Source organism: Hippopotamus amphibius, chromosome 9, assembly GCF_030028045.1.
Source record: "Hippopotamus amphibius kiboko isolate mHipAmp2 chromosome 9, mHipAmp2.hap2, whole genome shotgun sequence".
Taxonomy (NCBI): Eukaryota; Metazoa; Chordata; class Mammalia; order Artiodactyla; family Hippopotamidae; genus Hippopotamus; species Hippopotamus amphibius.
The window spans coordinates 72826250-72840942 of record NC_080194.1 but is presented as its reverse complement, the minus strand read 5'-3'; the positions used below and the strand labels follow the sequence as shown (position 1 = coordinate 72840942).

General features: G+C 45.8%; 1 protein-coding gene across 1 annotated transcript; it reads left to right on the top strand.

Moving 5' to 3' along the window:
• The first annotated feature begins 6626 nt into the window (after nucleotides 1–6626).
• On the top strand, nucleotides 6627–9586 carry LOC130860907 (unconventional myosin-VIIa-like). Its single transcript, XM_057749445.1, has 4 exons — nucleotides 6627–6794; nucleotides 7886–7969; nucleotides 8835–8954; nucleotides 9497–9586. Exons 1-4 carry the CDS (start codon nucleotides 6627–6629, stop codon nucleotides 9584–9586), a joined length of 462 nt encoding a protein of 153 aa, XP_057605428.1.
• The last annotated feature ends 5107 nt before the right edge of the window (nucleotides 9587–14693 follow it).

The following is a 14693-nucleotide window of genomic DNA, read 5'->3' as shown; positions in this document are numbered from 1 at the left end:
GTAACTGAAGAACCGAAGAGATTCACAACACAAGAAATGGCAAAGGGGTTTTCTTACTTGAGGAGGCACTGTTAGTTTTTGAGGCATAGGACTCAAATGTAGAACAGTACACGAAGGTTGCAGCAGCTGTTGAGAATGCAATCCAGTGCTACCATGTCATCTATGATGAGAAAAAAAGAGCTACTACCCGGACATCACTGGGTCATTTTCTCAAGAGGGTAGATAGAACTGAATCCAGCAAGAAACCAGAACTTGTGCCGTCCACGTCAGGCATGAGTGAAATCGCAGCTCGCCCTCCATCTCCTACTGCTGACGATCCTTCAGCTCTACCATCTCCCACCTCCTCTCCCTCCTCCAGGCTGTAACTCTTCTGGCCTGTTCACTTGATACCAGCCCCAGCTGTTGTACTACACAGCTGTACTTTTCAAGGTACTGTACTGTAAGATTAAAAATGTTTTCTTTATTTTTTGTTTGTTTTTTATGTATTATATGTGAAAAGTATTATAAACCTATTACAGTACAGTACTATATAGCCCATTATGTTAGTTGGGTACCTAGGCTAACTTTGTTGGACTTACAAACGTGCTCTCAGACTAGAACTCATTCGTATGTAGGGGACTTACTATAAAACTATTTGCAGCAACATGGATGGACCTAGAGATGATCAGACTAAGTGAAGTGAGTCAGACAGAGAAAGATAAATGTCATATGATATCACTTAAATGTGGAATATTAAAAAAGTGACACAAATTAACTTATTTAGAAAACAGAAATAGACTCACAAACATAGAAAACAAACTTATGGTTACCAGTGGGGAAAGGGAGGGGGGAAGGACAAATTAGGAGTTTGGGATTAACAGATACATGCTACTACATACAAAATAGATAAATAACAAGGACCTATAAATAACAAGTACAGGGAACTATATTCAATATCTTATAATAACCTATAATCGAAAAGAATCTGAAAAAGAATATATATATGTATATGAAAAAGGACACGTGAAACTAATACAACACTGTAAATAACTATACAGTAAAAATGTAATTAATTTTTATTTTTAAGAGTCTATTACTGAAATCAACCTTATATTCATCAAGCTACAATGGAAAATATTGTTATAAGAGAATATTATACAGCAATGAAAATAAACTGGACGTGTATGTAAAAAACAGAAATGTCTTATAATCAGTGTTAATCAAATGAAGGCAAAGGAAAGAATATACAGTGTATGATTCTATGTATAACAAGTTCAAAAACAGGCAAACTCATTTATGATGTTTATCTTTTGAAGGAGAGAGATATTAGTGCCTGAAGGGAAAACAGAGAGTTTTAGGGGGCTGGTTATACCTTATTTGTTGGTAAAGGCAGTGGCCACACAGGTGATAATTCATTGACTGTACACTGCTGAACTGTGCATTTTTCTATATAAAGATTTAACAATGCAGTAGAGGAACCTACAAGAATCGTGGTTCACGAGCTACATACGACCTTACAGAGTATTTAGTCCAATTTATTCATTTTACAGGTGAGAAAGAAATTGAAGCCCACTCATTAAGACAGAGAAAGTATAGCTGAGGAAAAAGAAGAACAAATCACCTGATTTTGTGAAACTAGAGATACAGGCTTGAGGAAATAAAGTGGAAAAAGAAGTCCATCCTATCCATCCTATCTTTGGCTGAGTTTATTTAGCTTCCTGGTAGCATGGGAAATGAGGCTGACACTGCAAAATCCCAGGTTGCAGTATAGCATCCAAGTCTCATCACAGATCATAGACCTTGTTTATTTTTTTTTAAGATTTATTTTTAAGAAGCCCCTCTTATGGTTCAGCTGAGCTAATCTAAGCTCAAAGCAGTAAGAAGCTCCAAACTGGAGAGATAAACACTGACATAGTCCAGTTTTTAAGTCAACTTTGTTAAACTCTTCCCAAGCTTGAAGAATTCCACCCTGATTGTGAAAATGCAGCCAGAAAAAAATTCTAAACTACATGCTGCAGGACTTCTTAGAATAAACCAAAGGCTCCACATCCTAACCACAGGAACCAGGCTTTCCCACATGGAATTCTGCAACTCAGCGCCACCTATCCCAAGTTCTCAATTACAGCTTCTAGCCATCGTTTACGCATCCCCCCCAGGCACACACTGAAGCATTAGGTAATGCTCACAGACATTCTACCCATTGCCAGCTCAAACCTCAACCACTAACGCAACCACAGAGAACTCTTCTTTCTTGTCTCCCAAATGCCCTTAGACCCCACAATTACAACTCTGGAAATTCTGACGCTGAAAGTCTGGGTGGGAACCAGGGCAGCTGTGTTTTAGAAAAGCACCATGAGTGAGTCAGCTGTGTAGGCTGGGTTAGGAACAATGAACAGAGATAGTATGTTGTGATGTAATAGATACTTTAGGAAGACTTAGGTCCACACACATCCCTGCCACTTTCCAGCTGTGAGACCTTGATCAATTTATTTTCCTCTAAGCCTCAGCCTCCCCAGCTGAAAATGACTTGTTGTGGGTATCAGATAAAACAAAAAATGAGGTTTCCTTTAAAAATCAAATAGTTAATGGATGGAGATGGCCAAGATAGTGGAGTAGGAAGACCCTGAACTTTCTTCCCACAGACAAACCAAAATCACAACAATTTACAGAGCAACTACCTATGAGAATGACCTGAAGAGTAGTAGAAAAGATTCACCACACCGAAAGATATACAGAAGGAACCACAACAAGATGGGTAGGAAGGGCAGAGAGGCGGTATAGTCAGGACCCACCACCCTAGGCCAGTAACCCAGCAATAGGACGAATATCACAACTGCAGGGTTCCCCCCAAGGCAAGGGGTTGGAGCCTCGCATTGGGCTCCCCATCCTGAAGGTACTGGACCAGGAAGATGAGCCCCCAGAAAGTCTGGTTTTGAAAACCAGTGGGTCTTCTGTTCAGGCCACGAGGCATGTGGGATTTTAGCTCCCTGACCAGGGATCGAACCTGCACCTCCTGCATTGGAAGGTGAAGTCTTAACCACTGGACCACTAGGAAGTCCCTAACATTCAGATTTGAATGAGAGATAAAGAGTTTTACAGACAAGCAAAAGCAAAAAGAGTTCAGCACCACTAAACCAACTTTACAAGAAATGTTAAAATGACTTCTCAAGATCTATATCTATATCTATATATCCATATCTATATAGCTATACCTACATATCTATATATCTATATCTATATGTCTATATATCTACATATCTATATCTCTATATCTACATATCTATATCTCTATATCTATCTCTATAGCTCTATATCTCTATATATCTATATCATCTATATCACCTCACACTTGTCAGAATGGTTATTATCAGAAAGACAACAAATCACAAGTGTTGGCAAAGACGTAGAGAGAAGGGAAGCCTCACACTCTGTTGGTGGGAATATAAATTGATACAGCCACTACTGAAAACAGTATGGAGTGTCCTCAAAAAATTAAAAATACCATGTGACCCAGCAAATTCACTTCTAGTTATTTACCTGAAGAAAATGGAAACAATTGAAAAAGATATGTGCACCTCTGTGTGCACTGCAGCATTATTGACAATAACCAAGATGTGGAAGCAACCTGAGTGTCCACCAACAAAAGAACGGATAAAGAAGCTGTGGTATAAATACACAATGGCATATTTAAGCCATAAGAAAGAATGAAATCTTCCCATTTGCAATAACATGGATGGATCTAGAGGGCATTATGCTCAGTGAACTAAATCAAACAGAGAAAGACAAATAGCATATGTTCTCACTTATATGTGGAAACTGAAAACCAAAGCAAACAAAAAATGAAACAAAACAAAAAGGATTCACAGACACAGGGAACAAATGGGTGGCTGCCAGTGTGGAGGTGGGTGGAGAGGTGGGGGAATAGGTAAAGAGGAATAAAAGATCCAGTTATGAAGTGAATAAGCCAGGGGCATGAGGAATATGGTCAATAATACTGTGATAATATTGCATGAGGACAGACGATTACTAGACTTCTCAGGGCCATCATTTCGTAACGTACAGAAATGCCAAAGCACTATGCAGCATTCCTGATACTAACACAATTTTGTACGTCAACTATATTTCAGTTTAAAAGAAAGAAACGAAGGAAGGGAGGGAGGGAGGGAGGAAGGAAGGTAGGAAGGAAGGAAGGAAAGAGAAAGAAGAAAGAAAGAAAGAAAGAAGGAAAGAGAGAGAGAGAGAAAGAAAGAGAGAAAGAAAGAAAGAAAGAAAGAAAGAAAGAGAGAGAGAGAGAGAGAGAAAGAAAGAAAGAAAGAAAGAAAGAAAGAAAGAAAGAAAGAAAGAAAGAAAGAAAGAAAGAAAGAAAGAAAGAAAGAAAAGAAAGAAAGAGCAAGTGAGAAAGAAAGGAAGAAAGACAGAGAGAGAGAGGGAGTGAGGGAGGGAGGGAGAAAAGCAGTTTTAAAACTTGTCTAGAGTCTAGAGACTCAAAAATACCACTGCAGGATTACAATCACAAGGACAGAAAAACTTCCTAAAATCTTTTCCTGTTCCCTATGGAATATTACATGGAACACCTCCCTCACCCACCCCACCCCTCCTTCCCCCGGCCAAACCTCCCAAACTGCACTCCTCCCTCATCAAAACTCTCCCAGACTCTCCTTTTGAAACCATATACAAGCCCCTGTGACTTTTTCCTTCAAAATAAAAGACTTCTGCTTTAGTCTCCCACAGTCCTCCCCTGAGTCTCAAAAGGCTGGCTCAAGCATTAATGATTAGAAAATGTGAGATACAGAAACAAAGAATAGCTGTTGGGCTGGGAACTTGCAACAATCTAGACTATAAATCCCCCACACTGCAAAATCACTGAACTCCCAGTTGCCTGAAAGATATAGATAAAGGCCTGACACACATTCCTGACTTGTTTTTACAGGAAAAAGACCCATATAAGATGAAACCTGCTGACTACAAGCACATAGACCATAGTGTTAGAAACAGGAAGTTGATGATACTTGAAACTTCACCTTGATGCCAACCAATCTGAGAATTGTGCACAAGCTAATCATGCACCCTGCAGCCCCCTCCCCCGCACTGCCTATAAAACCCCTTCCCTGAACACCACGGAGGGGGTCGGGTCTTTGAGCATAAGCTGCCTTTTCTCCCTTGGCTCCCTGCAATAAACACTGTACTTTCCCTTCACCACAACCCAGTGTCAGTAGATTGGCTTTACTGTGTGCAGGCAAACGGACCCAAGCTTGCTTCAGTAACACTCTCTCAACCCCAGTCTGGGCTGCTTTCCCTCTCTTGACTCCTCACCCTTTCTGGAATTTGCTTTCTTCTTCCTTCAGTCTCTGCTTCCAATCACCCTGTCCCTTCTGCACTCCCCCGGCCTCTGCCATCTCTCATGCCAGGCCCAGGACCCTGGAGGCCAAGGCCTCCTTCTGCTTAGAGGGTTGGGAAAGGCCCGATCTCTGAAGACCCAGACAGGAGTTGCTTTTCCCATTGCTTTTTTTTTTTTTTCTCTCTTTTTTTTTAATTGAGGTATAGTTGATGTACAATATCACTTCAAATACTGGAGAAGACAGTTGTAAGTTTCCAGGAGCCTGCTGGCAGCTTTAGAGGCTTCATCTTTGCTTTCAGGCTCCTCATCCTCAGCTGCTCTGGTTCTGGGTCAGGAAGTTCAAGGTGGGGAAGGGGCTGGTGCTGCTGATGAAACCAGCAGGTCTCAAGGGAACACAATGGGAGGAGGCCAGCCTGAGAGGCTTTGCCCAAGGAAGGACAGGCCCGGGGGGTTAGGGTTATGGAACAGTCAGGCACCGCGGCCGGTCCCTCTGAGTTTCTTCATCTTTGAAATGGGGCTGCTCACCTCGCTGGACAGCTATGAGGGGAAATGAGATAATATTCACACCCGGCTCTGCTTTAAAACTGTAAAGTGCTGAATCTGTGCCGAATAATGCTGTTTCCCTGTACTGTGCCGTCCCTCCACGGGGGGACGTGTCAGCTGAGGCTGGGGAAGCAGGTGGGCCCAAATGTGGGTAAAGCGTAAACCAGGCCTCGCTGCAGAGGTGGGGGCGGGTGGGGGAGGAGCCTGCTTCCTCCAGGTGCCTCCATGCCTGTGACCTGCTCTGTCTCCGGCAGGAGTTGCCCAAGTATCTGCGAGGCTACCACAAGTGCACGCGGGAGGAGGTGCTGCAGCTGGGGGCGCTCATCTACAGGGTCAAGTTTGAGGAGGACAAGTCCTACTTCCCCAGCATCCCCAAGCTGCTACGGGAGCTGGTGCCCCAGGACCTCATCCGGCAGATCTCACCTGACGACTGGAAGCGGGTGAGCATGGGGGAGACAGTGGGAATAGGGGCCCCCCGAAAGGGTCTCTGGGCACCCCAGGGTCAAGGGGGCAGGTGCTCGACAGCAGCCCAGGCAAGTATCTCTTGTGGCCCCTGTAAATTCAGCTGGCCACTTGGCAGTAATTTGCCCTGTCCTGGTTACCATGGTGACCGGATTTTAGTTGATGGTGTTTGGCCTGCTTGCTTTGGGGAGGGAAGGGCTGTCAGGAGTCCATCAACTGGTATAAGTGGGGAGGCTTCATGGCCTCCAGGACCCCCATCCTATGCCTGGCCCCCCAGGGCCCATGAGAGCTGCTGACAGCGCAGATGGGGCAGGAGTGGCAGGGGAGAGACCTCTCACCCACCCTCCCCCTACAGTCCATCGTCGCCTATTTCAACAAGCTCGCAGGGAAGTCCAAGGAGGAGGCCAAGCTGGCCTTCCTGAAGCTCATCTTCAAGTGGCCCACCTTCGGCTCAGCCTTCTTCGAGGTGAAGGTATGCTGTGGGTGGGTGTGTCTCACAGAGGAGGAGGGAGAACCAGATGGCACAGGAACGCCTCCCCATGACTTTGGGAAAGAGCAATGGTCTCTGCCACCTGCCTGGCAAGGGAAGGAGGAAATGACCCTCAGCTTTGTCCCAGCTAGCTGTCGCAGCTAAGTACTTGGCCCTGGGCTTAGTCCTGGGACACTGAGGGACCAGCACCTCAGCCTGGCAGGGGAGGCAGACGTGTACAAAGGCCAGAGTAATGAGGATGACCTGCACCCTGACAGTGGGGAGCCCTCATTGAGGTGGCAGAGCCCAACCAGACTGTGAAGGCTGAGGAGGCTTCCTGGAGGAGGCAACATTGAGCTTTCCAGGGAGACCCTGAGGGGAGTGTTCCTGGCAGACAGCCTGGCATGAGCAAAGACCTAGAGGTGTGGGAGCTCAGGCCTGCATAGGAAGTGCAAGTGGGTGAGTGTGGGTGGGCATGGGTGTGAGGCGAGCAGATTGTGGTAAGAGGCAGGTTGGTGAGCAGGTGAGGCGGGTAGGTTTCCTCCTGCAGGTGGTGCCCAGCCTTGGAGAGTTTTGAACAGGGACGATGGGGCCAGAGCCCACTCTGACTTCAGGGTGGGGGTGGACCTGAGGGGCAGGGCCAGAGGCAGGAGAATGGTGGCTGGTGTGAAGGGATAGGTCAGGATGGAGAGGAGGGGATGGCCTTGTTACATACCTAGGACAGCGGCCCTTTGAGAAGCCTGGCTGTGCAAGGAAGAGCGAGGTAGGTGTAGGGTTCAAGGAGGCTTTTTAAAGATGAGAGGCTTTACACCTGAGAGAGAGTGATAGCAGAGACTCCTAGAGAAGCAGGACAGAAGGGATGAAACTGCTGCCCGGGTGGTTGGGGACCCATGAAGGGATCTGGGGTAGCACCGAGGGCCCAGCAGAGGTACTGATAGAAACCACGAGCACCACTGTACCCCTGGTACCGATCAGGCAGCAGGAGAAGTGGACAGAAGCCCAGCTGGGGGCAGCTTCATTCCTGCCCCAAATGTACATATTTCCTGCTCTGGGTTCCCCATCTGATAATTCTGGATTTTTTTGTCTTTTACTAGCAAACTACAGAGCCAAACTTTCCTGAGATTCTCTTAATTGCCATCAACAAGTATGGGGTCAGCCTCATTGATCCCAGAAGCAAGGTGAGCAGGGACAGGAGAGAGCAGAGAGAGATTCTGTCAGCCACCACCATCGTCACTTCATCCACCCTCCCGGCCACATGTCTTGCGAGGTTGTCCGTGTGTGCTGTCTGCTTCCTTACCTCTCATCTCTCCATCAAAACTGCTCTCTGAGTTACTAACAAAGCCCTCGCTACTCTATCCAGTCAACTGTTCAGTGCTTAGCCTTTCAGCATCGTCGGACGCTACCAACCACCTCCTCCTTCCGGAATGCTCTCTGCCTACATTGGTCAGGGGGACAGGCTGTGCTGGGGCAACTGCTGCTCAGATTTGTGGCCTGAGCAGTTCCTACCGAGGGGCCAGGAGGCAGAGTCCTGCCACTGACACAGGAGGGTACAACTGGGGCTGCTGACGAAGGGGGTCAATGAGCACCATCTTCCCCTCGGCTCCATGTGCCCACTCTCCTGGTTTTCCTCATGTCTCCCGTGATCTCCCTCTCAGGCACGTCCCTGGGCTTCTTCTCTACCCAGCCCACACACTGTGTTCCCCAAGGCTGTGTCTTCTTGTCTCCCTCCTCCAACTCCACTGGGCCATCCCAGCTGGGACCACTGTTTCAGTTCCTGCAGGCTCTCAAATTTCCAATTTCCACACACCTGATGGCCTCCTGGGCTTCCCTGGTTATCTGACCAGCTGGCCCCAAGCAAGGCCTGGACGGGGACGGCATCTGCCTCCCACAGCAGCTCCACGGCACAGCTGGACTCTACCCTTTGCTCCTTTTCTCATCTGAGTCTGAGGTCCTTCGTGTGGGTGGTGTCTGTGGGCTGGAGCTGAGGGGAGTGAGGCCAGATGGTCCAGGTTTTGCAGCTTCAGACTCTCTCTGCTCCCCTAGGACATCTTGACCACTCACCCCTTCACCAAGATCTCCAACTGGAGCAGCGGCAACACCTACTTCCACATCACCATTGGGAACCTGGTGCGCGGGAGCAAACTTCTCTGTGAGACGTCACTGGTGAGAGCTCTTCCCTCCAGGCAGGGCGGGCCCCTCTGCCTCGCCTGCAGCTTCAGCCATCCTCCCAGCCCCGGTGCAGCTTGGCTTGCCCTCAGGATCAAGTGTCAGGGTGGGGCTGAGGTCAGGTCAAGTTAGGTCTGGGGAAGGGGCTTAATCTAGGGCTGAGAAACAGACCGCTCATCAGTAGCTACTGCCCCAGTGCCTTTAATATTTAGGGATTGAGTCTTTGGCCCCTGAGTTCAACAGCAGAGCTGTTAGCAATGAGGCCTCCTGGACGGAGCTCAACTGGTAGAGCCTTTACAGTTACTCCTGGAGGTGGGCACCCAGGGTTGGAGGGACCCACAAACTAGCGCCTTAATGTGGGGTCATCACAACAGCTTAGAACCCTAAATGTCTGGCTGGATAGAGACTGAGTCCAGAGGGGGACAGGATCTGCCTTTGTCCAGGCTTCTGTCCACTGCAGTTTCCTGGGAGCTGTGTTCTGGGTCTAGCGGGCGGCTGTGTCCCACTCTGTGCTCTGTGTATCTTCTTGCTGTTTCCAGGGCTACAAGATGGATGACCTCCTGACTTCCTATATTAGCCAGATGCTCACGGCCATGAGCAAACAGCGGGGCTGCAGGAGTGGCAAGTGACAGTGGGGAGGTGGCGCTGGCTCTGTGCCTGCTCTCGAGGTGGCAGCTGGCTCAGGACCATCAGCTGTCTCTGCAGCTGGGGAAAGACCTTTGCCATCAGGTTACAGAGGCTGGGCCAGGTGCCACCACTGACCATACCAACGTGGCCTCTGATCCTTCTTCCAACAAGGTGGCCTTGCTGGGATGCAGAACTCCCCTCCATCCACCCCTGAAGCACCTGGTTGGTTCTAGTCCTGGCTTGCTGTGGCCTTCCCAGTTGTAAAACCCTGTGCTCCTTGGACGCCATTCTTATCTCAGACTAGCCCTACCATGTGACCCCTTTTGACTTTCTGGGCACCACCAGGAAAGGTAACCAAGAGGACAACCTAGTTCTCCATGCTGGGAACAACCAAACCAAGATTACGCTGAAACATAAGGGACTGGCTTAATTCCCCTAAGTCCAGGAGCCTCAGCTGGGGTGAGGGAGACAGACCACCATGGACATGACCTGGGCAGATCTGGGGGTAGGGGCTTCAGACAGGGAAGGAGTGATTTGGGGGTGGGGCATCCTTCTGGGCTGTGGCTGGGATGAGTGGCTAGAGAAGGGACGGGGAGGATCCTCTTGAAGTTTGCATGTTTGTGATCTGTCCTCAAGGCCCCCCTGATACTTTAGCACAGCCAGCCCTGTTCCACTTGCCCTCACATACTCAAGGGTCTGGGGTCACCCGAATGTAGGTGACAGTCACTCCACAGGGAGTGCTATTCCTGTTCTCTCCAGATGCCTATATGGGAGGTGGAGGGGCTGGCTGTTGCCATGGAGCCCCCGAACCAAACGGCCCTGCTTTCTGGATGACAGTGCAGCCGTCTGAGGCAGCCCTGCTCCACCAATGTCTACATGACTCCGCAGTCAGAGCAGGATAAATATGAGCCACAAGGAGGTGCTGTGTTGTCTGCCCCTAGAGATCATCACATACATGGGAACATGAGGCCTGGAGGACTGTGAATAGCTGACGGCCACACAGTGGAACTCAACTCGCTGCTTCTAACACTGGGCTCCCAGACACATGTTCTCAGCTCTAGTTTCCCTTCAAGGCCAAAGGCTATAGGGTGGACATGGGACTATGCCCATCGCCCCATTGGGGAACTAACCAATGACAAGCGATCAGGAAGCACCCACTGCACTCTGTACCACAGGATGTGCACGTGGGATGAGATCTTTGCCCCTGACTCATGCCCATGCCACCTCTCCTTCTCTGACTCTGGATGGCATCCCTTTGGCACTCATCCCCTAGTCTTTGTCAGCCTGAGTGGCCACAGAGGGGTCTAAAAGTTGTACCCTTTACCTTCTGAGTTCCTGAGAGGTTGCCTTTAGTTACATGCTGATGTTCACCACATCCACGTCCTTAGTGGGGAATATTATGAAGGTTAGGTTGAGACAAATCCTGTGATACATGGAGAGCAAACAGCTCCAGCTCCAGGACCACAACAATTTTTCCCTTACTCATCCCCTTGAAATGTATTCTTTATAGAAAGGCTAGACCAGAACAGTTTTCCTGAGTGGCTCAATGGCTCTTCTCTTCTCCCTTCTTGACCATTCTCTACCATCAGGTTACCCTAGTACAGAGAAGAATAAGGAAAAAGCAAGGTGTGGCTAAATTTCCTCCAAGAAAATCCTGTAAGAGAATGCTTGTGGAAGAGGAATGTACTATTATTTAAAAGGATTCCTCAGAGGAGGATTCAACAATCGGGGTCTCAGGGTTGAATCTGCAGGGTTGGGGCCTCTTTGGTGGGCTCTGTGAGTCTAGGGTCTTTGTGGTGGGGGTCACTATGTTTCAGTGGCGGGGAGGCGGTGTCCGTCTGATGACTCCTGGGTGGGAACTTTGCTTGATTGTCTCCTTGGGGGATGCTGGTGGTTTGACCTCCCTCTTGGGGGGTGTTGCTGGTTTGACCTCTCCCTTAGGGGCCACTGCTGGTTTGACCTGCCCTTTGGGGGACACTGGTGGTTTGATCTCCCCCTTGGGCGCTGCTGGTGGTTTGACCTGCTGCTTGGGGGACATAGCTGGCTTGACCTCACCCTTGGGTGGTTCTGGTGGTTTGATGTCCCCCTTGGTGGACACTGGTGGCTTGATCTTCTCCATGGGAGACACAGGTGGTTTGACATCCCCCTTAGTGAACACTGGTGGTATAGTGTCACTCTTGTGGGACATGGGTTTGACATTCTCCTTAGGGGGCACGGATGGTGTAATGTCCCTCTTGGGGGACACTGGTAGTTTGACATCCTCCTTGAGGGGCTCTGGTGATTTGATGTTCTTGTCAAGCCCTGGTAGAATAATGTGTTTCCCTTAGGAGGGTAGTGGTCATTTGATGACTTCCTCCTTGGGGGCCGCTGTGATACAGAGGGAGCTTGGGTATCTGAGGATTGTTTTGATCCAGGCTGGCTGGAAGATGGTCAGAGTCCAAGGGTTTTCCATGACTCTTTTTCTATATTAGGGGCTGTTTCCCGAATGTCTGTGGAGGATAGAAAAGACATAAACACAGATTCCTTAATGTCACACTACCCCAATCTATGTTTGTTATATAGTGAACTCACAGCTATCTATTAAATGTTAGAACCACTCCCATCTCCTCACGCTCATTCTTCTAAGCTTCCTCTCCCAAGATTTTGGGCAAACTTATAAATGGCCCTTCAATTCTTCCTGGCACAAAAAAAGTCCATTACATAAGGGTAAGACTTACCAAGGAAGCTCTCAGAAAGTAGGGACTAACATTTGCCTAAAGATTATATATATGTTTTACAATAATTGCTTCCAAATCAGCTTATATAGAAAAACGAACACATCTGGCCACTAGCATGTGAGCTTCTTGAGGGAAGGAACTCGATTTCCTTGCCACTATACTTCCAGTTACCAGAAAAATGTCTTTCACATACTAGGTGCTTGGTAAGTATTTCTTGACTAATTTACTGATAGAAAAACTAGTAATAGAGAGCTAATTTACTAATAGGAAAGCTAGTAATAGAGAATTCAGACCTACTCTCATACTCAAGACAAAATTTTTAAATGGATAAAATACAAAGAAAAAACTTATTTAAATTAATTAAGAGTTAATAATAATAGTGTGGAATTATGGGACTCAAATCATGAAAAATGTGATAACCTAAAGTGGTAAGCCCACACCCAACAATATACTGTCTGCAAGAAACTCCCTTTAGATATAAAGATACATATAGATTTTTTTAAAAGGATAGAAAAATATATACCATGTTAACTCTGTGGTAAAGAAAGATGTAGTTGCTATTAATATTATACCAAGTAGATTTCAGAGCAAAGAATACTACTGGGAATAAAGAAGGTCATTTCATAATGATAAAGAGATCATTTCATCGAGAAGACATACAATTCTAAATATTTATGCAACTATTAACAGAGTTTCAAAACACTTGAGGCAAACTCAAAGAGGAATAAAGAGAAATAAATCTATAATTACACTTAAGGATTTAAATACTTCACTCAATAACTAACTGGGCAGAACTCAGTAAAATATAGAGGACTTGAAAAACACTGTTAACCAGCTTTACCTAATTGACATTTATAGAACACTCCGCCCAATGATAGCAGAATACATATTCTTTTCAAATTTACCAAGCTAGACCACATTCTGGGCCTTAAATAGTCCTAATAAATTTAAAAGGATTCCAGTCGTACAAAGTATGTACTCTGACCATATAGAATTAAATTAGGAACTAATAAAGACATCTGGAAAATCCTCAATATTTGGAAACTAACATATTTCTAAATAACCCATTGGATAAAGAAGAACAAACATTACCTGATTTTAAGACTTACTATAAATCTACAGTAATCAAGGCAATATGATATTGGCATAAATATAGAAAAACAGATGAATAAAACAGAAATCAAGAGTCCAGAAGTAGACCCAGAAACACATAAATTATTTTTATAAAGGTGCAGTGATAATTCAGTGGGGAAATGATATCTTTTTATTGAAGTATAGTTGATTTACAATGTTGTGTTAGTTTCAGGTGTACAGCATAGTGATTCAGTATTTTTGCAGATTATATTCCATTATAGGTTATTACAAGATATTGGGTATAATTCCCATGTGCTATACAGTAAATCCTTGTTGCTTATCTATTTTATATATAGTAGTTTGTATCTAGTTTGTATGTGTTAATTCTACACCCCTAATTTGTCCCTTCCCCCTTCCCTTTCCCCTTTGGTAACCATGAATTTGTTTTCTATGTCTGTGAGTCTGTTTGTTTTGTATACAGATTCATTTGTATTATTTTTTAGACTCCAGATATAAGTTATATAGTACTTGCCTTCTCAGTCTGACATTTCACTAAGCATAATATTCTCTAGGTCTACCCACATTGCTACAAGTGGTAATATTTCATTCTTGTTTATGGCTGAGTAATATTCACTGTGTATATAAATATATACACCACATCTTCTTAAGCCAGTCATCTGTTGATGGGTTCTTGGGTTGCTTCCATGTCTTGACTATTATAAATAGTGCGGCTGTGAACACTGGGTTGTCTGTATCTTTTTCAATTAGTGTTTTCATTTTTTCCAGATATATACCCAGGAGTGGACTTGCTGATCATATGGTAGCTATTCTTAGTTTTTTAAGGAACCTCCATACTGTTTTCCACAGTGGCTACACCAATTTACTTTCCTACTAACTGTGTACCTGGGTTCTGTTTTCTCCACATCCTCTCCAACATTTGTTATTTGTACACTTTTTGATAACAGCCACTCTGACCAGTGTGAGGTGATATCACATTGTGGTTTTCATTTGCATTTCTCTAATAATTAGCAATGTTGAGCATCTTTTTATGTGCCTGTTGGCCATCTGTATGTCCTCTTGCAAAAAATGTCTACTTGGGTCTCCTGTCCTTTTTTTGATTGGATTGTTTCAGTATTTTTGTGGGGGTTTTGTTGTTGTTTTCTTTTCTTTTAATATATTGAGTTGTATGAGCTGTTTGTATACTTTGGATATTAATCCCTTGTCAGTTACATCATCTGCACATATTTCTTCCCATTTTGTAGGGTGTCTTTTTGTTTTGTTGATGTTTTCCTTTGCTGTGCAAGAGCTTTTAAGTTTG

Bases quoted from the DNA above. Each gene is read 5' to 3' on its own strand.
- LOC130860907 (XM_057749445.1), top strand. From the start codon at position 6,627: ATGGGGCAGGAGTGGCAGGGGAGAGACCTCTCACCCACCCTCCCCCTA. The intron at 6,795-7,885 runs GTATGCTGTGGG...GTCTTTTACTAG, and splicing joins CAGCCTTCTTCGAGGTGAAG to CAAACTACAGAGCCAAACTT. The intron at 7,970-8,834 runs GTGAGCAGGGAC...CTGCTCCCCTAG, and splicing joins TCATTGATCCCAGAAGCAAG to GACATCTTGACCACTCACCC.